Source organism: Archocentrus centrarchus, chromosome 3, assembly GCF_007364275.1.
Source record: "Archocentrus centrarchus isolate MPI-CPG fArcCen1 chromosome 3, fArcCen1, whole genome shotgun sequence".
Taxonomy (NCBI): domain Eukaryota; kingdom Metazoa; phylum Chordata; class Actinopteri; order Cichliformes; family Cichlidae; genus Archocentrus; species Archocentrus centrarchus.
Genome location: NC_044348.1, coordinates 8,900,028 through 8,924,776, shown reverse-complemented (window position 1 = coordinate 8,924,776; position 24,749 = coordinate 8,900,028). Strand labels below are relative to the sequence as shown.

At 39.2% G+C, this 24,749-nt stretch overlaps 2 protein-coding genes across 8 annotated transcripts; both read right to left on the bottom strand.

Moving 5' to 3' along the window:
• Positions 1-1,395: 1,395 nt before the first annotated feature.
• On the bottom strand, positions 1,396-11,338 carry vegfd (vascular endothelial growth factor D). 2 transcript variants are annotated; one of them, XM_030726292.1, is made up of 8 exons: positions 11,087-11,338; positions 6,976-7,192; positions 6,771-6,891; positions 4,462-4,531; positions 4,211-4,338; positions 4,017-4,132; positions 2,374-2,539; positions 1,396-1,536 (listed from the first exon to the last, which is right to left on the bottom strand). In XM_030726292.1, exons 1-8 carry the CDS (start codon positions 11,198-11,200, stop codon positions 1,518-1,520), a joined length of 951 nt encoding a protein of 316 aa, XP_030582152.1. In that variant the 5' UTR covers positions 11,201-11,338; the 3' UTR covers positions 1,396-1,517. The 2 variants fall into 2 exon arrangements, with proteins under 2 accessions (XP_030582152.1, XP_030582151.1); XM_030726291.1 differs by having other exon boundaries at positions 2,385-2,539.
• A 2,006-nt stretch (positions 11,339-13,344) lies between these two features.
• pir (pirin) lies at positions 13,345-24,749 on the bottom strand. 6 transcript variants are annotated; one of them, XM_030725160.1, is made up of 10 exons: positions 24,301-24,318; positions 23,064-23,182; positions 22,896-22,988; positions 21,239-21,319; positions 18,773-18,979; positions 17,059-17,143; positions 16,235-16,279; positions 14,633-14,715; positions 13,963-14,029; positions 13,345-13,866 (listed from the first exon to the last, which is right to left on the bottom strand). In XM_030725160.1, exons 2-10 carry the CDS (start codon positions 23,157-23,159, stop codon positions 13,748-13,750), a joined length of 876 nt encoding a protein of 291 aa, XP_030581020.1. In that variant the 5' UTR covers positions 23,160-23,182; positions 24,301-24,318; the 3' UTR covers positions 13,345-13,747. The 6 variants fall into 6 exon arrangements, with proteins under 6 accessions (XP_030581020.1, XP_030581011.1, XP_030580986.1 ...); XM_030725151.1 differs by lacking the exon at positions 24,301-24,318 and adding an exon at positions 24,712-24,749 and having other exon boundaries at positions 13,346-13,866; positions 23,064-23,160; XM_030725126.1 differs by having other exon boundaries at positions 13,346-13,866; positions 23,064-23,160; positions 24,301-24,383.

Genomic DNA, 24,749 nt, shown 5'->3' with positions numbered 1-24,749 from the left:
AGTTACACACACTAATTAAAGCATTGACTACTCAGCACTGGCTCTGTGCACCCAGCAGCTCCCTCAGTTTCTTAATATCTCCATCACTCATGATGTAATGTAATGTCAATGGCAGATTAAAGAAGTGTAAGCATACAGCTTCAAAAGAACTGCAAACAGCAAACAGGGTGCAGCTAAATGAAATGATTACTGGCACCGACTGTTGTTCTGTGCTGAAGTGTTGTTCATAAACTCTGCAGAGGCAAACAATTGCTTTTCACTTTCTCTAGGTGGCGCTCTGCAGCTAGATTTAGCACTAGCAGGAGTCTTTGAATGTGCGCTGCTGATATTACTGACATTTCTGGCAGCTTTGCCTTCTCTTCTTCACCTGCAGCTTTCTCTTCTTAAACCCACTTTGTGTTCATACTTCATTGCTTCCCGGCTGCTTGTCTTTCTTATGAGTGCGTTTTGCAGTTGTGGACAGATCTATGTGTACCATAAGCCAGCGTTCTGCTGTAATTTCATGAAAATATTACATACATTATTTGGTGAACGGTATCAAGTCACTGTGCCCGAGTCATGAACTCATGACTCAAGACTTAGCTTTCAGTGCAGTATAAGCAACAGCTCTTTCATTAATGAATTTGTGACAAGTAAACTGCTGAATTAATCCTTATAATATGATATGGTAGTGGCCCAGTATTTTATGTTAATCAAGAGGAGGGCCTCAAAACTCATAGGGTGTGTTTCTGCTTGAAACCTCTTGGGCCATCTTGCAGGGCTCCTCCATTTAACTAAATATGAGGTTCATCAGTCATATATTATGTAACAAATGCTTTGTGTTTTATATTATAGATTACTATATGGATATGTTGACCTTAAAAGAACAAAAACAGCACAATTATCAAAAAAAGAGCTAATTGAAAATTTCAAAATAAACATATTTCAAGGTGGGTGAATATTTTTTTAGATTCTCTAAGAAAATAAAGTCCAATGAACAAGATAGCTGGGGTCTGCACATCCATCTGAGGTTGATGCCATGGGTGTTGCTCACTGTATGACTGCATTTTTCCTGCAAACCTTGTTGATGAAGGAAGTAACATAATTTAAAAAGCTGTGTTTTGGACACAGTAAAGACGGAGTATTTCTTATTTAACAGGAGAGTCCATTCTTCACTATATCAGCTGTTTATTTTTAATAAGGAATGTAAATTAGTGTCGAAAAGGAACGAAAATACTTTTATAGTAAATGTCAGTCAGAAGTTATTAAATAATCCAAACATTAAGTTCAAATTATAAAAATAGTCTTTTAATATAAACTATTTAGGGCATAAAACACATGTAAAAATCCTAAACTTTACACACTGATTAGAACATAATTAAGCATGTTAACAATCAATTAACATGGTCATGTGAGCTAATATAATTAGTTAAAGTGATCTGCATAAATAGGACTGTAAATAAATTATAAGCCTTTTTTCTCTGCTCCCAGACACCCTTGGTGGGCAGGTCGTCGTAATTAATTTCCACAGTGGACTCCTACTTGGGCCATCTGCATCTGTGAACAGAAGAGGAATCATTTAGTCCACCCTTCCTTCACCCTGGCTGAACCTACACTCAGCAGGAGCCTGAGAAATCAATCTCAACGTTCAGCTCGCATTAGTAACTGCTGGGAATAGACTTTCATCTACTTTACACTGCATCCTTTTATGTTACATCATCTCGCTTCTCTAATTTCCCAGCATGCATGTTATAGTTTATTCATCTTCACCTCAAGATTTTAGTATTTTCTGCTTATATGATGCTGACAATGCTGTGTTGACAGAGACTGGCCTGTTATGTGTTTAATGTGGGGGTTAGTATATTTGAAGAACCCATCATCAATCAAACAACTAGTCTTGGTATCATGTGCTGTTTGCTCTGGCACATTGCTCCTGCTCCAACAAACTTTCACCTGGCTTTGTCCATACTGGACTAATCACAGCTGTTTATCTAATATGTGGTAGGTTTAATGAAGGCCAATGACAAAGATATGTTAGCATTATAAGAACGTGGTGGTAGGTTTTTGCTAAAAGAGGAAAAGAAGCATTTTGGTCTGCGTTTATTAAGCACATGGTTTGCCTTCAAAGCTTTCTGTAAGCAGTTTCCAATAAGACCTGATCAAAAGGGTGTTTTTAAACCAAAACCACAATACTCTAAATTAAGTATTTTTATTGCTTGAATTCAACCAAACTCTCACTAAAAGACAGTAAAGCTTTCTGGGAGAAACCCCCTAAGGCAGACTACTCTCACTAATGCCTGTTGTAGATCAAAACTGAACAGAGAGGTCCCAGACTAATTTGCATGTGTGCATTCATCTTTAAGTATACACTGTGAAAGTCCCTCCCTGGTCTACCTGCACGACACCTCGTCAAAATGTTGATGCTTGCGGGCACAGACAGAGGTGTTCATTTTACAGTGATGGGTCAGTCTTGATTGGGGAGTTGGCTCAGATCTAGGAAGACAGTCACAGCGCTCCACATCTATCTCACAGTCTGGCATCCATGAACTGAGTGGAAGCTCTAAAAAACACAAGATAATGATGCATTTTTAGAGCACAAAGGAAGTGCACGTAGGACATTGTTAACTGAATCAATATATTGCTGCTAAGCCATACTTTGATAATCATATGAGATCATTTGGAATTTGATGGCAGCAACACTTCTCGAAAGTTGGGACGGTGGAACAAAAGACTGGAAAGATAAGTGGTGCTAAAAAGAAACAGCTAGAGGAACATTTTGCATCCAGTTAGGTTAACTGACAACTGGTCAGTAACACAACTAAAACAGGCATCTTAGAGAGGCAGAGTGTCTCAGAAGTAAAGACCAATCTGCAAAAACCTGCATCTTTAAATTTCAGGCACAAATTGTGAAAACCTTGAATGTCTCTCCATGTGCAGTACGTAATATCATCAAACCGTTTGGAGAAATCTCTGCTCAAGTGACAAGGTCAGAAATCATTATTGGATGCCCGTGGGCCTTGGGCCTTCTAGTGGCACTGTATTAAACACACACATGACTCTGTCATGGAAATCACTACATGGAACACTTCCAGAAATCATTGTCTGCCATCCACAAATGCAGATTAAAGCTCTATCATTCAAAGAAGCCATATGTGAGCATGATCCAGAAACACAGCTGTCTTCTCTGGGTTAAAGCCCATTTAAAATGGACTGAGGCAAAGTGGAAAAATGTTCTGTGGTTAGACAAATCAAAATTTGAAATTATGACTTGGTGTCAGTTCTCTCTGAACCTATGGGGGTTCATTAGTGCCTAGAGCATTGGTAGCTTGTACATCAGGTACATTCAGGTTTTAGAGCCACATATGCTCTCAGGCCTTGCATATTTCAGCAACACAATACTAAACTGCATACTGCAGCTACTACAGCACGGCTTCATAGGAGAAGACTCCAGGTGCTGAACTGGCCTGCCTGCAGTCCTTTCACCAACTGAAAACATTTGGAGCATCGTGAAACAAAAAAAAATGACAAAGAAGACCCAGGACTGTTGAGCAGCTAGAATCCTATAGCAGACATTCCTCTCCCAAAAGTTCAGCAGCTGCACTCCTCAGTTCCCAGATGTTTACAGACTGCTGTTAAAAGAAGAGGGGATGCTACATGGTGCTAAATGTGGCCCTGTCCCAACTTTTTTGAGATGTGTTGCTGCCATCAAATTCAAAATGACCTAATATTTTTCATGAAACAGTAAAAATGTCTCATTTTAAACATTTGACATGTTTTCTGTGTTCTGTTGTGATTATAATTTGGATTTATGAGATTTGCAAATCACTGCATTCTGTTTTTATTTGCATTTTACGCAGCCTCCCAGCTGGTTTGGAACTGGGGTTGTAATACTTGAACATACCGGTAAATTAGGGCATTATTTCCCTGTCATGGGGAAATAGACAAACACCATTCCATTTGTCTGTTGCTCAAAACCACATATTTGAACCTAATAATGCAACTATTAGAAAAGAGAGGAACATGTTTTGCACATGCACCTGGTGTACTGGAAGGATAAGGTATGCATCTTTCAGCTGAACAATCCCAAATGAATCCACTGGCACACAGTCTCCTGGAGTCCTCTGCCTGTGACAGCTGGCCTATCAGGGCACAGCTGCCAACAAACAAAAATAATTTAACAAAAGATTAAACCAAATTCAACTGGAAAATAAGACCAGGGTTTGGGACTCACCCATTGCCCCTGTGAGGTTGAGCGTTACGTCGTATTATTGCAGGCTCCATACACTTGCATTCTGTATGATTTGCAACTTTTATTAGCACAGGTTCTGGTACAAATTTGAATGGAATTACACTGAGGACCTAAAACACACATAAACACACACACACATACAGGTTTCACTGTTTGACCGATGCAACCTAGTGGTGCTATTAAAGGATAATTGAAAAAGATGTCCATTTATCCTCTGAGATGTGGTCACTTACAGTTTTATTGACATATTCAGTAGTTGTGTTTCTGCAGGTGACACCCTCTTGATTGCAGCAGCCACTACACCTGTCAGTAGCAAAAGAAATTCCGATGTGAAAAGTGCATCATAACTCTTATTTTAAGTAAACTTTGGCATTAATTTATAAAATGTGATATAAGTTTCTAATTTGTATTTTGTATTAATCCCCTGTTACATTGGTACCCTTCTGTTAAAGAAAGAAAAAAACACAGCGCTCACTGAAATAACCTGAAACTGACAAAAGTAATAATAAATAAAAATTTAATGAAAATTAACTCATAAAAATCAGACTTTGCTTTTGAATTGTGGTTCAACAGAATTATTTTAAAAAAACAAACTAATGAAACTGGGCTGGACAAAAATGATGGTGCCCTAGAAAACACTGAAAATAGACTGTCCTGTAATTAGCATCACAGGTGTCTTCCAACTTGTAATTAGTCAGTCTGTTTATTTAAAGGGTGAAAAGTAGTCAGTGTGTTGTTTGGTATCATGGTGTGTGCCACACTGAACATGGACCACAGAAAGCTAAGGAGAGAGCTGTCTAAAGAGATGAGAGAGACAATTATTGACAAGCATGTTAAAGGTAAAGACTGTAAAAGACCATCTCCAAGCAGCTTGATGTTCCTGTGACTACAGCTGAACATCTTATTCAGAAGTTTAAGATCCATGAGACTGCAGCCAGCCTCCCTGGACGTGGCTGCAAGAGGAACATTTATGACAAATTGAAGTGACGGATAATACAAATGGTAACCAAAGAGTCCAGAACAACTTCCAAAGAGATCAGAGGTGAACGCCAAGGTCAAGGTACATCAGTGTCAGATTGCATCATCCATCCTGGTTTGAGTCAAAGTGGATTTCATGGAAGATGACCAAGGAGGACACCACTGTTGAAAGCAAATCATAAATGATCTAGACTGGCATATTGACAAGCCACAAAGCTTCTGTGAGAATGTCCTTTGAATAGAGAAAACTGAACAGACTGAAAATATGACCCAAAAAGAATATAAAGATATCTACGCAGCACCGCGAAAGAATAAATTTAAAATTTCTGCACTCCTAGACACTTAAATACACCAAAAAAAAATTATTTAAGTGCTAAAAAAAGGGATTTTGCACAATATGTCCCCTTTAAGTTAAGGGTACCATCATTTTTGTCCAGGCCAGTTTCATTAGTTTGTTTTTTAACATAATTCTATTGAACCATAATTCAAAAGCAATGTCTGAAATTGTTGTGCCCATCATTCTGGGAATTATTATAAGGCCATTTCCAAACAACTCCATCATTCAACAGTGAGAAAGACTATTCACAAGTGGAAAACATTCAAGATGCCTGTCAGTCTTCCCAGGTGTGGGTGTCCCAATAAATTCACCCCAAGGTCAGACCAGGCAGTGCTCAGAGAAGCTGCAACAATACCAGTGAGCTACATCTCAGACGCTACAGGCCTCAGTTAGCATGTTAATTGTTAAAGTTCATGACAGCACAATTAAAAAAAGACTGAACAAGTATGGCTTGTTTAGAAGGGTTTCTAAGAGAAAGCCTCTTCTCTCTAAAAAGAACATTACAGAACAGCTTAGGTTTGCAAAGTTGCATCTGAACAAACTGCGAGACTTCTGGAACAATGTCGTTTGGACAGATGAGACCAAAGTGGAGATGTTTGGCCATAATGCACAGAACCATGTTTGGAGACAACCAAACACAGCATATCAGCGCAAACACCTCATACCAGATGTCAAACACAGTGGTGGAGGGGTGATGATTTGGGCTACTTTTGCAGCCACAGCCACTGGGCACCTCGCAGCTGTCGAACATGAACTCCTTTTCTGTATACCAAGGTATTTTAGAGTCAAATGTGAGGACATCTGTCTGACAGCTAAAGCTTGGCCGAAACTGGAACATGCAACATGACAAAGATCCCAAGCAAAGAAAAAAATCAAGGTGTTGCAATGGCCCAATAAAACTCCAGACCTCAACCTGATAGAAATACTGTGCCAAGAGCTTAATTCAGCTGTGCATAAACAAAAGCCTGCAAACCTCAATGAACTGAAGCAGCACTGTAAGGAAGAGTGGGCTAAAATTCCTCCACAATGATGTGAGAGATGCAGAAAAGGTTATTGCTTCTAAAGGTGGTTTATCAAGCTATTGAATCATAATACATACATAATACTTAGTTTTTCACAGGACTGCATAGGATCCTATGAAAACTTTCTTTGAATTTTCTCAGTGTGTACAGTAATGGTGTTTTTGTTGTTGGTGTAAGTTCTGGATTTGGGCTAAAACAAACAAACCTGTGGACAGACACACAGGGTGGCTTGAAGAACATTGAGGGGTCAGTGCCCAGCTCCTTAGCCACGTCAACACACGTTTCCCTCGGCATGCACTGAGTACGCTGCCACTCTTCATCTATGGCTTTAATGGGAAAAAAATGCAATGTTTAAATGCACATAAAACACAAGGACTTGCACATTACATGCACTGTATCATTTATCCAACCCTTAAGAATCTCCAGGCTGTAAGATTCAGCAGCATAGCGTGTGGAACGGTGTGATCCCACAGAGAGAGGAGAAGTGAGGGTCTCTGTCTGGGTCTCTGGCTCCTGCAGTCGAAGTCGACACTTCCACAATTTCCAGTCAGGAAAGTCTGCGAGTCTCAGCAGCTCATCCAGGCTCGAGGAAGACCGCACCTTCCTTTCCCATTGTTTGATTCCTCGCTGCAATGACAGCCAGACATTATTTTATTAAGATTATTATTAAGTCTTTCATTTTCATAAAAATGATCCTAATTTTATTCAGGGTCATGTGATTTGAGATAGAGGTTTTGCATCTATCCATTATTAGGCAATTATGTAACTTAATTAGCTACACTGGTTCTATCAAGAGGAGCTCTCATTTGGAGATTTTAAGACTGATTGCCCATCTATCCTCAGAGGGCACGCTTTAAAGATAAAATATGGTTAGGTCCTTAATTTGTTGGATAAAGACACAATTTTTAATTTTTATAGTTTTGCCTCTTAGTGCCATCACAGCAGATTTTAAATCAAACGGCTCACACTATCTTACAAAAGTTTTGCATAACTGTTTACAGCCATTTTTATATGTAGTCACCAATTTCAGAGGTTAAAAGTTAATTGGACAAACTAAGATAATTTTAAATATGAGAATTGGTTTTAATAGTTGGATGAAAATCCTTTGCAGTCACTGACTGTCTTAAGTCTAGAAGCCATGAACACTAACGCCACATGCTGTGTTAAGCTCCTCTGCCTTTACTGCAGCCACCTTCAGCTGTTACTTGTTTGTGGGTCTCTCTGCCTTCAGTTGTGTCTCCAGTAACTGCAAAGCATGCTCTGTTGTGTCCAGATCAGGTGACAGAGTTGACCGTTGAAGAAAAACTTTGCAGTTTGCTTTGGGTCATTATTCATTTGCACTGTGAAGCTCTGTCCACTATGTTTGACAGATACTGTGATATGCTTCAGATCGTGAGCTGTTTCTTTCCTCCTCTATGCTTTTCTCTTCCCATCATTCTGGTAAAAGTTCATCTTGGTTTCCTCTGTCCAAAGATTTTTTCCAGATCTGTGCAGACTCTAGTAGATGTTTTTGGGCAAAGGCTAATCTGGACGTAATGTTCTTGAATGTAACCAGTGGTCTGCACATTGCTGTAAATCCTCTGTATATAGGTTCAGACGTCTCTTGATTGTAGACTTTTATAATATGACTACTTTGTCGTCAGTGTTCTTGACTTAACGCCTGTGCTATGAAGCAAGATTTTGTCTTATCCAGGTAACATCAAGGTTAACCTTATACTACAAAGGTGGATCACTTCTTACAGAAATATGACACCATGGTAACTTGTGCTGCAAAATTTGATTGGACATCAACAGGTGTAAAATCCCCACCTACTGACCAACCAATTCTCCAGAAAATAGCATCACCAGACCTGGAAGATCCCTTGGACCTCTGTGTAGTAGAGCCTATTTCAATAGTTTCTAATGCCTTTGCATTTTCCCAGTGATCAGTAAGAAATATCGATTCTTAGACGCAACTTTATTACTTGCTTTTTCCCTGCTGGCTCCAAACAATTTTACAAAAATATTAATTTTCTAGATCACCGAGGCTGCAGCTAAAAAAATGTAAACTTTAACTGTCTTTAAAAAATTCATCAAATACTTGATTATAATCCATCAGATTCTTTTTTTGTCTTGTGATATTGATAAGTCTTTTAACTTACACAGCCGGCTTCTGATAGGCGAACCTTAATAATATAGCAGCTCTTTTCCAGTCTTATTGACCAAGTCCCCACACATTCATTTAGCGCTTTTAATACTAAACTTTTGTACAGTCCTTTTCCTCACATACCACTGCTTTGTCTGCCGCAGTTGTGCTGCTTTCAGTCTTTATTGTGTGTTTAACCTCTTCATATTTTTCTCATTGTATATTTTTGTCTTCCTTTGTAAAATCAGTTGCTCTGTTGCCTGTGTACTCATCCTTGCCAGCACCATCATGTTGAACATGCAGCGGAAACCCTGGATTAACTTAGTGAGTTGATAACCAGCTTTATGGGACTATCCATCCTGACTGCCAATGTTAGGGTAAGTGAATCCAGACACAGCAACAGAAAGATACCCAGGGTACGTTGAACCTGCTTTGTAACACAAGGCTTTGGTTAGATGTCATCAAGTTGTTTTTCCTAATCAAGGAAAAAATTCTGTCCTCATGTATGTTCGTTGTATTCTGTGGTCTTTCAGGCTTTTTGGTTCTGCTGAGCGGCCCAGTGCATTCATTCTTTTTATGCTTGTACCAGATTGATGATTTGGCCACTCCTAAAGTTTTTGATAGGCTCTCTCTGATAGGCTTGGTTTGTTTTTTGAGTCTTATAGCCTCCAGCACTTGCACTCATGTCTCTTTGGCTCTCATGTTTAAAATTACAGTGAAAAACTACTTAAAAAAAATTAAACACTTCAGATATTGGGCCAGCTTAATTGTCATGAAAAAACAAAAGAACAGGCCTCACCTCCATGAAACTGCTTGTCAATCAATTATTCAATTATTTTTTGAAAATGGAGGATTATGTACAGCAAGATCACTGCTGAGCAGATACCAACAGTGAGGAGGACAGGCTGTGGGGCTTAATGTGTCTAGCTTGAACAGTATGCATCTATGGCGTGAAATTTAACATCCTCACATTGGTCTCAAGTTATGGCCAACCTTAAAGTTTTTGTGGAGCAGCCAAGGCTACGACAATACCTCGACTTTTTCTTCACAACAGCCAAGCTAACGATGGCTGCGGTTACTAAATAGTTAATGCAAAACTTCTGTAAAACTCCTTAAATTAAAGGTGAAAGTCTGCAATTTAATCCCATTAATTTTCTGATTTAAATCCCTCTGTGGTGGTGCTCAGAAGCCAAACTGCAAATGCTGTGTATTTGCCAAAAACTTATGGGGGTAACTAATTCTTTTTAGTAAACAGGGAGTGATGCCCTGGAAATCCTATGCTAATTATTAGCATGTTAGCAGTTTTACTGTTAGTCCTCACAGCACCACATTAATGGCTTCAGACTCACAGTCTTGGAATCTGTTATACATCCTTGTCTCAGAAGAGCTCTCATAAGGAAGCTTCATAGCTGTGCTTCCTGCATTAATTTTACATACCACAACAAGGTTGACATTTAGTAGCATTTAAACCCATGGGAGCTAAACCTTAGCCAGCTAGTTACAGTGTCATTTATTTATTTTAAGAGAAAATACATATGCTATTTTCATATAGACATGTGCTAACACAGTTTTTCTTTGGCACCTTTCCAGAAAGAGTTGAAGAGTTGTGACTCAAAGCTAAAATGTCATAAGTCATGGCACCAGCCAAGTGATGATATTAACAGAACAAAATGGAAACAAGACACATGTGAATAACATGTTACATAATGAAGGCAATCTTTTTCTCTCTCTCTTTCTTGCACAAAATCCAAAATGTTAAAACTGTTAAGTGTGAAAGAGTCACGATTTTCAGTGCTCTGTTTTTGTTTTAACACATTAAAATATAATAAAACCCAGAGGAGCTAAGGACGTGAACTATCTTGAGTTGAGTAATCATTTTAGACTTCCCAGTGTCATTTTTGAGGGGGTTAAGTCAAAGCGCGACACCAGATGGTAGGTCTACCAACAGGGGAGGAGGCACAGCAGGAAGGATGTTCATGGACTGCACAGCTTGGTTTATGTCCTCTGGATAGCTGTAAGGCTTAAACCCCTGTGATGTGATCAGAGTCTTACAAAATGGAGGGTGCGGCAGGTTTGTTTCCACTTAAATCAGAGAGACAGTAACAATAAATGGGGAGAAAAGGGAAATAGAAGAAAGATGGGAACTGCAAGGAGGGTAAAATCCAGTGTCAGTAACTGTGGCAGTATAGGTTTACAAGATAAGGATAAAAGAAGGAAAGAGGCAGCAAAAAAATGCACTGGCTCAGTTTAGTTAGCTGAAGTTGTACTTAGTGTCAAAGACAGAAAATCTGTCCTTTACAGATCAACTTACAGCTCTTCTCACAGACTACTTAAATGTCTTTTATAACTTAAATAGAAGCAACACTTAAGAATATGAAGCTTCATGCCACACTTACCCTATTTGCTCCCTCCCTGGGTGTGCTGTGGCCCACATGTATCCAGCTGAGCTCCACCACCAGGGTCACCAAGCACGAAATTCTCCACAGACTCTGTTTCATCTTCGTTGTCATACTTTGTCTCACCTTGGTCTTTCTGACCAAGCCGTATGAACCCGGTTCTTTTTACTGCTGGCACAGAGTACTTAGAGCTGGCCGCCTCTCTGACTCAGTTCCCAGACCAGCTAAGTCCCTCAGACCACACACAAGCACACACAGTCTTCTCAGAGCAGGTATGTCCAAAACAAACTCTTGGTCTTACAGCTGCAAACTAGTGTGTGTGTGTGTGTGTGTGTGTGTGTGTGTGTGTGAGCCAGACGTAACCTGTCACAGCAACGCAGACACCCTCAAGCCAAATGGAGGCAGGGGGGGGCTTTAAAACAAGCACGCCTTCCTGCTAAAGCTTTGAGGATAAGCTGAGATGTCCAGTTAAATAATGAGCCTACTAAAAGTTCAAAGCTGCAAACTGTCTCAGAAAAAAGAGAGCGAAGCTTCTCCTGAAGACGTCTTATCAACAAACTGTTTTGTTCCAAATGGATTGAAGGCCAATGAGATGTTTCAAGCCTGTAGCTGAATGGACAGAACAAAAGCCTCTGTGCTCAGACTTGTAGGTTCCTTGTAATTGCAATGTTACAGTATCTGTATTGTAAATTCCCTGCTGTCTGTCTTCCTTTCTTCCTACTGGGGTTTTTCTGTATGCCTGTCTTTCTTCCAGTGCTGCTGTTCCTGCAGCCTTAAAGTGCAGCTTTTTATTTTCCTTGTGTTCCTGTTTTCCCTTTTTAATGTCCATCTGTCAAGTGATCGAGTCCCCCTGCCAGTGTCCTTTCTTCTGAAGCTGCCAAACTGCACACAGCCAAAGAATAACATGTGTTTTAAATGTGATCCAGACCTCTGTAACATGTAAGGGGAAACAAGATGCTGGCACCACCCCTGTCTTACACACACCACACCACACCCACACACCCAACCCTTTTCTCTAAATGTAAATCTGCTAACACATGTACTGTGAGAACATGTGAACAGTAGTTATTATTTGTATGAAGACGTGTGTATGTTTATTAGGTTTTAACTGGAGTCATGTCAGATCTGTGCACACTACTGCATTTCTGTTGAATTATTCCCTAACGTGGGCTCTGCTCTTAAGACCAGAGTGTGCGCTAAGCCTCCCCGCAAATGATCATGACAATATTATACTAAAACTTTTGATTTGTAATGTTGAGAGAGAGGAGAAGGTGGAACAAATGAGAAATACAGAAGGTGCAAGCTGGACATTTATGTGGAGTTCTCTGTGTTTGTGGAAAATGAGCCTCAGACACTGGCTGAGAAGAGACGGGGAGAAGGGGAAAGAAGTATGAACACAAGGTTTTCAGTTATGCACATTTTAATCAGCGCAGAAACTTTTAGGGTGGTTAAATTTGGTGGTAAATTAACACAGATGATCCTTGTAGCATTTATTGACGACAGCTTAAACTTAAGCGAAATCTCTGTCTTTCATTGCAGCCACTGAACATAGCAAGAGGACGTTTGAGAAGTGCAGTTACACACAGCACCTGCTGTTTTAACCTACAATACTGTGCAAAAGTTTGGAAGCATTCCTCATTTCTTCATGTTTTGCCTGGAAAATGGGAAATAGGTGCAGCGATTTCTTTGAAACGTGCAAACATAAATGGAAATATAGCATATAAGGCAAAAACAGAGTTTGTACAATTCTAATGAGCTTAAAAGTCAATATTTGGTGCGACCAACTTTATTCTTCAACACAGTCTGAACTCTGAGGCAGCTTTCTTCTCATTTCTTTAAGTAGTCTTCAGGAATAGTTCTCCAGGCTTCTTGAAGGACATTCAAAGCTCTTCTTTGGATGTTGGCTGCCTTTTGTTTCATTCTCTGTCAGTATGCTCCCACACTACTTTGTACTTCATAATTCTGTTCATAATTCCTATTCATAATTACATCGATTTTGATAAGCTCTCCAACACCACTGGCTGAAATGCAGCGCCAAACCATGACAGAGCCTCCACTGCTTCTTCTTTTGTTCTCCACTTGTCCAGTTTCCTCAAATCTTTTAAGGACACACTGCACACCATGCTGAGATATGCCGAGTTTTTGTCTAATGGCTCTTTGGGAATCACCTCATTCATGCAAAAATACTATTTTATGCCTGTCAATCTGTGTTATCTTTGGCTTTTTTTTTTTTCTTCTATAAATTCAACCAAAGAAATGGCTAAGGTGTCTGTTATGTGTAGACACAACACTGGTTCATCCCCTGAGTTAGGTGCCTTTATTATGTGAAATGATTCATAGGTCATAGGTCTACTATAATTACAATTTTAACAAATTCCTTACAAACACACTGCACAGTTTCCAGCTCTGTTAAACCAACAGAAGAAACTGCCATAAAATTTAAATATAACAAGGGAATGCTGTGCCATAATGGAGCTATATCACAGAACAGGTTGAATTTAATCATACAGAAATCATATCTTAAATAATAAGAACAAGTTCTTAAAAAAAAAAACTTTTGCCATGTTTACATGATTATAACAAAAGGAAAACCACCCTAATTTTTTTTTTTCTCTAGTAACAAATGTTTTCCAGCAGGCAAAAAAGTGAAAGACATGGCAGTCAAAAAGAATCTCTGATTGTGGAGCTCCAGTTTGAGGCCCTCTCAAAGCCATTTCTGCAGTTCTGGTAATCTTTGATGGCGTCTTTGATCTCGTCCTTGGTGGTCATGACAAATGGACCTGAAGAGCAGACACAACATGAGCGTTAAATCACAGCTGTTGATTGAGGTTGGGTTGTGACGTCTTTTTCATGGAGAGAATAACAAAATGATGTACCTTGTTGTACCACTGGCTCGTTGATTGGTTCTCCAGCGATCAGCACAAAATGAGAAACCTCAGAGCCCTGAGGAAAAACAAATGAGAGGCGGTTAAATCATCTTTGTTTGAATGCAAACTACAGTTTTTCATGAAGAATTCAAAGTCAGTAACACCCAACTCAGGGAATATGGACTTCCTTATTGCATCCCAATATAAATGAGTCGCGTCATAAGATGTTTATTCTTTATTCGACTCCTGTAAGTGCTTTCTACCAATCACACTGCAACAAGGAAAATCTGGGGTTCAGCATCTTGCTCAAGGTCTCTCTGACATTCAGACCACACGAGACAGCAACTGAACCACCAACCTCCTGATCTGAGGATAACCCATGCTATTTTTTGAGCCATAGCTGCCTCACAAGAGGCCTTTTATATGAGACAATGTGAGAAGGAAACTTTCCTTTTTGGTCTAAAACCAAAGAGGCTTTTTGAATGGTGACCTTAGTCCACACTAGATACAAGAGAAGGCATGTGGCATATCTTAACCCTAATGACACTAAAACCTTGTATCTGAAAACACAAAAGCAGGAAAATCGTTGTTAAAATATGGCAGAAGTGACATCAGATGGACTTCTCCAGGCAAAAGAAACTCGCTCTAGCAGATCACGGGTCATAGATATGTTTCTCACCTTGTTTTCAAACCTGACACAGTCTCCATCCCCAAACACCACAGTGTGATGAGCCTCCACCTGCTGCTGCTCCTCATCTGGGCCTTGAAAAAAGGGAAGTCCAAGATTTAAGACATGATACTTGTGAGAAAGTCAAAAAAAAGGATGATTTCGGCTGTCTCCGCCTGATATTTGCATCTTTTACCACACTGCAATACAATAATAATAATTTAAAATGTGTTCATTTGCATTTATTTTCCAACTGTGACAGTTTCCCACCATTGTGGCATATTTACCATGTTTATTCTAATGACAAATTAGAGTAAACACACATTTAATTCTGGTAGAGTGGCACTACATCATAAATCTTATAAAGAGCAACACAAAATACAAGTCATTAAAGATAATTGATTAGGTTTGTAGTAAAGGAATTTTCTTATTGAGGGAAAAAAGAACATTGCAATGTTGGTCAGAGTAACTGTGAGAAACATGAAATGACTTTTGTTCCTTGATTGGTGTTTCCAGCTGCCACGCTGTTCATTTGTAATCATTTGTTCCACAAATCAGACCTTTGTGGTGTAACACAACAAGTGGGAGGACATTTCCCACCTGCGTGTTTCAGCCATTTCAACCTTCAGCCTCTGTGAGCAGTTTGTTTGCAACATTAACACTAAATGCTGAGAAACACGGACAATCCCACTTGTGTTATATTTGTTCATCAAAGCCAGCTGGTCCTGATTTGGCCAGACTGCATGCAGAGTTAGAGACGTCAAAATCAAATAACTTCTTTAATCTTAGGAGCCATTTTCATGCTTTCATGTCAGCAAACATCTGCTAGAAGTTACAGCCAGTCTGAGAGATCCTGCAGTGTAACAATGGAGTGTAACCGGATCACAATGCAGAATATTAAAAGGGAAATTCTGACTGAAAACAAGTTTCAACAAACCAACAAAACCCCTGAAAATTAGTTCACTGTCCAAGAGAGTTTGTTCTCATGCAAGGGGAATTCCCTGATCACGTTATGCCGCTCAGTAAGCATGAAATGATGTAGTTCACAGACCACGGTCAAACAGGAACACTGAAGCAGCATGGTGCAGTTATTACATGAACATAAGCTCACCGATATGAAGCCAAGCAGTGAGATGGTTGTATTTTATATGCAGGTGCAGAATTATATTTTCTGGGATGCCGGGCCATTTTCAGATTGCGATCGCACGCATTTTTGTAACGTTGATAAGGCAGCAGGACGAGCAAGGAGGGAAACCAGACAGAGTGCTACCCGATGCATTAGTGATTCCTCCACCAAGGCTAAAAGGATGTCTGCCTGCCAGCAAGCTTGCACATAAACTACCAGGTCAAATTTCATGAAATTCAGGTGGAGCATGGGGAAATGTACAACCAAACAAATTTTGGAGCAATTTTGGTAGATGATTATATGAAAAAAATGGGAGCTAATGTAGGTCTACCTTCTCAGAGTCCCCTTGTTTCTTTTCTCCTTACATTAATCTCATTTGTTGAACAATATGAAACATTTACGTAGGTATTAGGAAGGTAATGATGGGGAAAAAAGAACTACTTTGCTGCAAAGTGAAATTAAAAAAAAAAACATCAGATGAAACTTACCAACATGAATGGATCCTGATAGTGTATAGATGAATGTGGTCCAACCTGTCAAGCACAGATACGTCACTTCTATACGTTAACTATATAGTCACAATAAAAAATTTTTAAAAATTCTCTCCTCTTAATGTTTTTGGCCATTCGCAGACATCAGAAAAAATGTAATCACTGACATACAAAATTTTAATTCACTAAACCTTTTTTAAACATGTTTCTTCAAATTCAAAATTAACAATTTACAACAATCAATATACTAAAAAAAAAAAAAAACATTTCCCAGTTTCGACATTTGATATGTTTATTTATTTTTTTAAATGAATGAAACACAGACTTTAAATTATTTGCAGATGTATTTGTTATTTATGTTTTGGGGACAGGAGACTGAAGATTCAAACACGCAAATTCTCAAAGTAACTAAACATCTTTCTTATCCACCATGGATAGAAACCAGAAGCTTTACTAATCATGGATGCAACCTAATTTAATTTCTACATCGTCTTACTTTAAAAGTCAAACATTTTGTTATGAGTTTGTTTCTCTGTTGCTCTTTAACAAAAAAAGTAAGTCGAACCACTTTTTTATTTCCACGTTATGTTTTGAGAGTTACTCATTGTTGTGTCTCTTTCAATAACAGGCCAATATTCAGTACAGTCAGTGGTAAAGACAGTATTCTCGTGGCAACAATACTTCAGAACCAGTAGTTCAGTAACAGAGGCTGCGAGTCCCAACGCAACCACAAGATGTTTGTGTAAGCATGTTTAAAGACTTTAAAGATTAGGACTTTTGTTATTATCAATCCATGTTCCACATTTATACATTTTTCTTACCTTTTGGCACAGGCTGCACGTGCACGGCCCCTGCCTGCAATTTGAAGTCCAGGTACAAGGTTGGTGTCCTTGTGTAGATCTTGGACTAAACAAAAAAAAAAAAAAGAGCGAGTGAGTGAGAGACAAAGAGAGTTACAGAATTACAATTATTTTTTGTTCAAATATGTTAAATACAGGGTGTTATTCACCAGTATAGTTCCATGAATCTATTCATCATTACATATTTCTTATTGCCAAAGTGACTACTTGAGGAACTGTTAAACAGCAAAAGTTATTTAAAAGGTTGTGGTCAGCCCAAAACACCAACAGCTAGCTTGAATTTACCACCACTGACTGCAAGCGCCCGCCACAAGCTCGATTACCTTTGTAGCATTTACTGGAGCAACACTCGGACTGATAAATGTAACCTTCACATTGCAACACATTACTAAAAACACACCCATTTGCAGAAATTTTGTTAGATTTAAGTGCATTTAATTAGCTGCATGGACAACTGCTGAAGCTTCCTTTCTCTGTTGTTGTTAGCTTAACAGGCAGCTGCTTTCAGCAGGAAAGACCTACCTACTGCACACCTGCTCAGCATCAGACAGCAAGTAGACATTTTTAGCAAACTGACTGTTGAAGCATGTAAAAGCTTAAAAGTCACATATTTTCCCTCAGGAGTTGGTAGAGACCAAAAACATTGCTAAAAATGTGGAAATACATACATGTTAACCAGAAACACAACTTAAAACGAATAATTATGTTTGTCTGTTGTTTCAAGACATATTTAGCTCCGACCAATAAATGTCCCGAGTCCCGAAATGGCTATACATATATATACATATATATATATATATATATATATATATATATATATATATATATATATATATATATATATATATATATATGTATATATAGTATATATATATATATATATATATATATATATATATATATATATATATATATATATATATATATATATATATATAATATAGTGTTTTTGCAAATACAACAAATAATGAGAAACAGAAGAACAGCTCGCTGTATCTCCTGACCTGCAGTAACCTTGTTCATCGTACACACATGCATATATATTTGTACTTGTGTGTTTACAAAGGCCACTGACCTTCATCCATACTCGATTATACTCGACTTTAATAAAGTAAGTTCAAACCAGGAGTTGCATCATCTTCCTTCACTGTCAGCCTCGCATTTGGAATAAGTTTGTCATCAGTGCCCACTTCCTTAAACATTCTCCACATTAACTTCCAGTGATGTTCACAAAAGTAATAAAACACGTACAAAGACAGACCGCAACACTAACAAGTCATCCCTCACAGCCCCAGACAATCTGCTTCTTGTTTGTGGTTTTCTCTTTTCAGACACTCCCTACACTCATTCTGGTCAAACAGCGCAGTTAACAGGCACCTCACAGGCATCCCTAAATGCGCACATACATTTATGATGATGAACTTACGTCAAATATGAGGCTGAAAGTGAAGGAAAATGATGCAGCCCGTGGTTTGAATTATGTGTACATCTGTCTTGTTTGTAGGTTTTTCCTTTTGCCTCAAGCATCCAGCAAATCTGCAATTATCATAAGATCAGCAGCTAGCAGGAAACTAAACATCATGCTCAGTTTTCAAGTGCTAGTCTGATGGACAAATGTTTTAGTGATATCAGATCCCTGTAGATGAATTATAAAGACAAACACACATACACACACCTTTGCTCCTAACGCTTCCCCAGATATCACAGTGACTGCAACTCCTCCCTGGCTGGGTTTGGGGATATCCGAGCCTTTAAGCTCCTGGTACGCAGGTTCCACCATTTTTTCTCGCCTCGACAGGTTAACCCACAGCTGTAACCCCACCACCGGCTCCTCTGACATGGGCATCTCAGCATGGACCACCCCCCGTCCTGCAGTCATCCACTGGTAGACAGGGAGACATAATTCACATGTACAAAAGACACGATCACAAATGGCATGAAAACATTTGTATGATAAGAGCAATCAAATAAGTTACCATTTGTTTTTGTCTGAATTTGTGCTTGGATTTGATGTGGGCTAGACACTATTAGCATTGCAGTGGTCTGATGTAAGGACTGACACCTGTGGATGGTGGTGATCAGCAACTAGTCATGTCGGTCACGTCAATCTCAGGAGAAGTAATTTTGAAAAACCACTAGTGGATGTTGAAATTTTGTACAGGCATAAATCTTCCTGAGTTGATGTGTTGTAACTTTGGTGATCCCCTCATTTTTTTTTGACCTGGTGTCACTAGTATGCCAGGGCCACTGAATTATTTCAACATTTACAATGTAGACTGGCACAAAATTTGTGCATACACATTCAGTTGATAATAGATTCCAACAAAGGTGACAGAAATCTCTTGATTTATATTGCATCACCATTTTGACATGGTGAACTCTTGATAAACTAAATTTGCGAATCACAAATGGATCATATATGAATCAAATATGGATAGATTTGTCTGCTATGGTAGTGCAGGAGCACAGTAAAACAGCCATTAGTGATTCAAAACACTTGATATATGACATAAAGGAACCAGCACTGGCTTCTGCTTTAGCTGGAAATTTCCACTCTCAGGCTTTGCTTAAATACATCTGCTCACTGATCGTTAGTCTGTGAGCGTTCATCATGCAGGTTTTTATTTATCACTTACTTGATGTCAACTGAAACATAAAACATGCAGAATAATAATGAAAAATTAGTACAGGACCCTCAGAATGCAGACAGAATAAAGTCTGAAATAATTTTAAAATATCTAATATCATTAAATAGATGTGGGATATCTGTAATTTAGAACAAAGCTGCTGTTTGGATGTAAAATCCAAATAAAGAAGTACATTGTATATGAAAATAAGTCATCATCTAAACATTTGATACAACGTGAAATATCATTAAGACTGCACCAACCGAGAACATTGTTGAACATTTTCTCTGCTGATCGCTGCCTTCACTGCTTCCTCTAATGAAACACTGCTTTTATCTGGCCTCATCTTAGTTTTTCCTTAAGGACAGGCAGGCGTCTGTACGAGTGTCTGCAGCTGCCGCAAGAGACAACTGAGGGTGCACGTGGTGGGTTCGAGCAAATTCAGCTGAACTGACTGAACCTCTTCTGCAGACTGAAGCTGAGTCAGCCAGCTATGTTAGTGTGAATGTAACTTTACTACTTTAAAACACAGGAAACATCCCACAGGGCATGGTATCCAATTAGTGTGAGTGCACAACATTGTAATGCATATGTAATGAGTTTTGTGGGGATTAATTTGCCAGTAAGTCTTGTTCTACTGCTGAAGCTTCACTGCATACATGGCAAATATGAGGCTATCGGTAACAGCTGTTTAGCACATTCACTGGTTACACTGAGAACAGCTGGGCTTAGTTCAAAATTCACATGTCAACGCTGGGTGGGAGCCTCAGGGGCTGGAAAATGAAGCAAAAAAACAGCTACCTGAATGACCACTTGAGGCTGTCTCGAAAAGCGAGTCAACCCCATAGACCACCATGTTAAAATCCCCAACTTTACAGCAGAAATAACCATGTTTAGTTCCTTGTAAAGAAAATGGTTTTGCTCTCTTTATGACATGTTTCTGGTTAAATTGTATTAAGGCTTAAAAATATGCATTATTAGCACCGCAGCCACATGGACTCACGCAGGCAGCTGTAGCCGCTAGTTGTCTGCTAGGCTTTAGCTATGCTAATTCAAGTCATTGATCTATACCTCTCAGCAATGCTTGTGGCATTGGTGGAGCCGTTTAAGTTGAATCTGACAAAACTACATGGCTTGCTGTGTGGCACAGCCCATCCTGACAGTGGTGTCTCCTAGCTGGTGTCTCCTATATGGATGCATTTTGCTAACCAATCTCAGTGGATAACATAGCGATTTACCCTATCACCTAAATATCACATATGTCACATAAAATAGTGGCAGGGGAAGTTCCAAAACTGAAGCTACAAAAACACGGCTCACAAATTAGAAGGTGACATCATGGTGGCTACGTTCATCTTTAATATGCAGTGTATGCTTTGTTCAACAAGGCCTGTGGTTTTAGCCCATGGGGAATACTTGTACCAACCCTGATCTCATTGTTTAAACAATTTGTAACAATATATGCATGAGAGAATAGGTAAGAGGATTATAGGTCCCCTTTTATAATGCCATACCTGCAGATCTCCAGGTTTCAGTCGTCCAGAATGGCCACAAAAGTCTTCATGGGCTATGGTCCCCTCTAAAAGATATGTTACCTGAAAGACACATACAAACAGCATAATCAGCCATATTCTAATCAATATTTAGGAAGGATTGCCCTTTATTACATTACCTTCAGTAAACACTGTTTGGGCAACTCTTGTATAAAGTACATGGAAGACTTTGCATTAACTCTAAGTGCTTCCTCAACAATGAAAGTCATGTGTGCACTCATTTCTAAGCTGCAACTTTCAAAATTATGATTTTTTTTTTTTTCCAGAAGAGAAGGCCAGAAAGAGAAGTGCTGAGAGTGAGGTCAAGTTCAAAGGTGAACATCTGCGTAAGAGAGGAAAGCTCGGGCTCCCACAGTGAACGGCATGCGATCTGTCTCCACAGCTGCGTGATTTCAAAAGTCGTGTGAGTACACGCAAACACACCTGCTGAAACGCATGCTGGGAGTGAAGCCTAGTCCTGTCCACCCACACCAGGAGCTTTAAAGTTACATCTGCCAAATCAAATACAGTTGGGGGGAAATCTGGCAACCTAAGGACAGTGTCTGGGTTTTTAAAGACAAGTCCATCCTGCCACAGTTCATCCATTCATCACTGTGGTAGCAGCTTTACTGCACAGATGTTTTGTGTAAAATTTTGATAATCATTCTAGATAGAGTTGCAGCTTATTCATTACTCATTTATTTGATCCATAAACTGTTTAATGAATAAAGTGCAAAAGCTGAAGTAAAAAAGTCATCCTTTTGTTAATTACTCACATTTAGAAGCCGCAACCTGCAAAGGTATTTTTTAGTGTATCAAAAACTCATTCAAAACTAACCAACAGATATTTGTATTAATTTCAAATGCTCATAACATATAATATAACCCCCCCCCCCCCCCCGCCCCCCCCCCCCCCCCCCAAAAGAAAAAAAGAAATTAAGGATGTTTCCACTAACAGTTGGGCATTTCCTCTCTTTCAAAATAGGGGATTTTTTTTTCTTTGCACATTTCATTGCAAAGCATTCTGGGTTAAAGCTTAATTTTAGGCAAACTTCACAGTGCCAGGAAACACAAATTTTCAACCTCTGGCTTTAATATGGTTAAAAGGTCAACCTGAATTGACGTTTGTGGAAAGCCAAATGGTACCCTTCTCTTCTGGGCACTGTCCTGTTGTCGCCATCTAGTGATGAAAAAAGGGATTTCACCTTTCACTGCTGCACGAGTTAAATTCTGTGACAATGTTTCGTTGAAAGGCTAAAAATTGCAGTATATTTACTTTGTACATTCCTACACTGTTTTGCAACATTATAGAGTTTGGTTTTTAATGTAACTTTGAAATGATTAAATGCTGTCATTTTTGTTACTGATTAAAGCCTCAATCTGAGGTGAGAAAAACATTTAATGACTAATCTACAGAGTATTTTATTTATTGTTTTGCCCATTATTAATTAATTGTTGTGATCATTAATTGTTGTGTTGAGAAGCTGGAACTGGTAAATTGTTGGTTTCTTTGTTCACATTGAGCGAACCGTTAAGTGAATTAGAACTTTAAAATCTGTGCAGCATAGGTCATCCTTCCATAGGGAAATCCATGCCTCAGTGACTGAATAGCTTGTGACAGCTAATCACACAGTCTCACCGTCTCGAATCCCCTGTGAGGATGGTCTGGAAATCCTGCTGGCTTGCTCACTCTAAACTCATCCAGCATCAAGAAAGGATCCAGGTTCCTGAGCTGGAAAACAAATATACAACATACATTTAAAAGTTGCTTTTTGAGTGGATTTTTAGCAAACAGCAGGACAGTTACCTCCTTTCTACCAATGCTCCTGCGAACTCGAGCCCCGACCCCCTCTGCCTGCTCCACGCTCAGGACCGTCTTTTGCACTTTCCGCACATTCATCATTCTGGGGAAGATTTCAGTAGTCACTACAGAGCATAAAATATACCTCAGCACTCAGCAAAAATTAATGATAATAAACAAATCTCTCTTTTTTGCTTTGGCATGGCTGTTTTTTGTTTTTTTTTAATCTGTTGATGTAGCTACTTGTGATAAGTTTTGAAAACTCTGATCCACCCTGGGTCATAAATAATGATCATTTTGAATACAGTTATTCAGCTTTTAACTTCCCATTTTCATCTGTTCACCTGTTCTTATTCAATGCCATTTCCCAGCATGCAAATGAGGGAAACCCTCGAAAACAGCACTGTCAGAAGTTTCAGTTCACCTGTTGTTTGTTTGTTTGTATTTTCCCTATGCATTTTTAGAGTAATTATGAATATTTATAGTAGTAATACTATAATATAATTACTCTAAATATTTATAATGTCTCAAAATAACTTATAGGATAGAGTTCTATTTTAGTTGCTTTTGCAATTTAATCTAAATGCAAAAGTCTGAACTGGCCTGAGGAAGAACAAAGCTGTTAGGTGAGTATTCCTAAATAAAATACTGTAAAATATCATAATATGACAAAATAACCGACGTGGAAACGCAATAGTGGGCGTTCCCCGGTTTAAAGAACAGCCTGCAGCTGCTTTGATGCCACTGCGAAACGTTCACGCGGTCCGACAGCAGTGATCAGCTGATCATTAGCTGCTGCGGGCGGCTCGGTCCCTTAACTCGCTGTATTCGTCTCCTTCTTCAAACCTTCTCAGGTTTACACTCTTTGTTCGCTCCCTTCCCTGCTCTGCAGGTCTTGTGTTCTGAATTTGACGTTGAAGCCGGTCTGCAGGCGGCCTGGCGATCACGTGACGAGTAGTCCCTCCTTGTTTTTGTTTTGGTTTTCAAGTTAACGCTTTAGCCGCACAGTAGCGCTTCATATGTTTGGAAATAAAGGCGCACCGTATTGATTTACCTGCTATGAACGCTTTCAGCGATGTATAAATACAACTCGCGATGCAATAAAAATGTCACAATAAAGAAAAGACAACATTTTCCAGTCTGTAAAGAAACACATAAAAAAAAATACTACCGTTCTACTCGCCACCTTTGCCCAAACCAGCTTGTTACACTGTAGTTACACCCACCTGACTGACAGCAGTACCTGATTATTCCGTTGTTCTGCAGCAACTCCACCTGCTCAGGTGCTATTATACTGAGACGGAGACGGAAGTATGTGTGTTTGTGCTTTGGAGGGGTGACTAAGCATTTTTTCCTCCACTGTGTGACACGAACGCCTCGTAATTCATTTATGCTGCGTCACTATGTCTACCAGTGCCGTGCAGCACTGACTCGTCTGGAGTCGGATGTTCACATATATGAACCCAAAATAGAAGCTTATATTAAATAATAAGCTTTAATCAACTCCATACTGTACTTGCCATCATTCAACAATGATGGCAAGAAAAACAAAATATTTAATGTAAGGTCAAACTATTTCTTTTTTTTTTTTGGGGGGGGGGGGGGGGGGGGGGGGGGGTGTCTCTCTTTTTTTCTTTTAAATGTATCATCTTACCTTTATGTGAAGATGAAGTCCATGCCCCTATCCTTCTC

Coding starts and splice junctions, on each gene's coding strand:
- pir (XM_030725151.1), bottom strand. CDS start 23,159: ATGATGAATGTGCGGAAAGTGCAAAAGACGGTCCTGAGCGTGGAGCAG. Junction 22,989..23,063: donor GGAGCATTGGTAGAAAGGAG/GTAACTGTCCTG, acceptor TTTGTTTTCCAG/CTCAGGAACCTGGATCCTTT. Junction 14,030..14,632: donor GTGTCAGGTTTGAAAACAAG/GTGAGAAACATA, acceptor GTTTTTCCTCAG/GGCTCTGAGGTTTCTCATTT.
- vegfd (XM_030726291.1), bottom strand. CDS start 11,200: ATGACAACGAAGATGAAACAGAGTCTGTGGAGAATTTCGTGCTTGGTG. Junction 7,193..11,086: donor CCAGGGAGGGAGCAAATAGG/GTAAGTGTGGCA, acceptor CTGTCATTGCAG/CGAGGAATCAAACAATGGGA. Junction 1,537..2,384: donor AGCATCAACATTTTGACGAG/GTGTCGTGCAGG, acceptor TTCTGTTCACAG/ATGCAGATGGCCCAAGTAGG.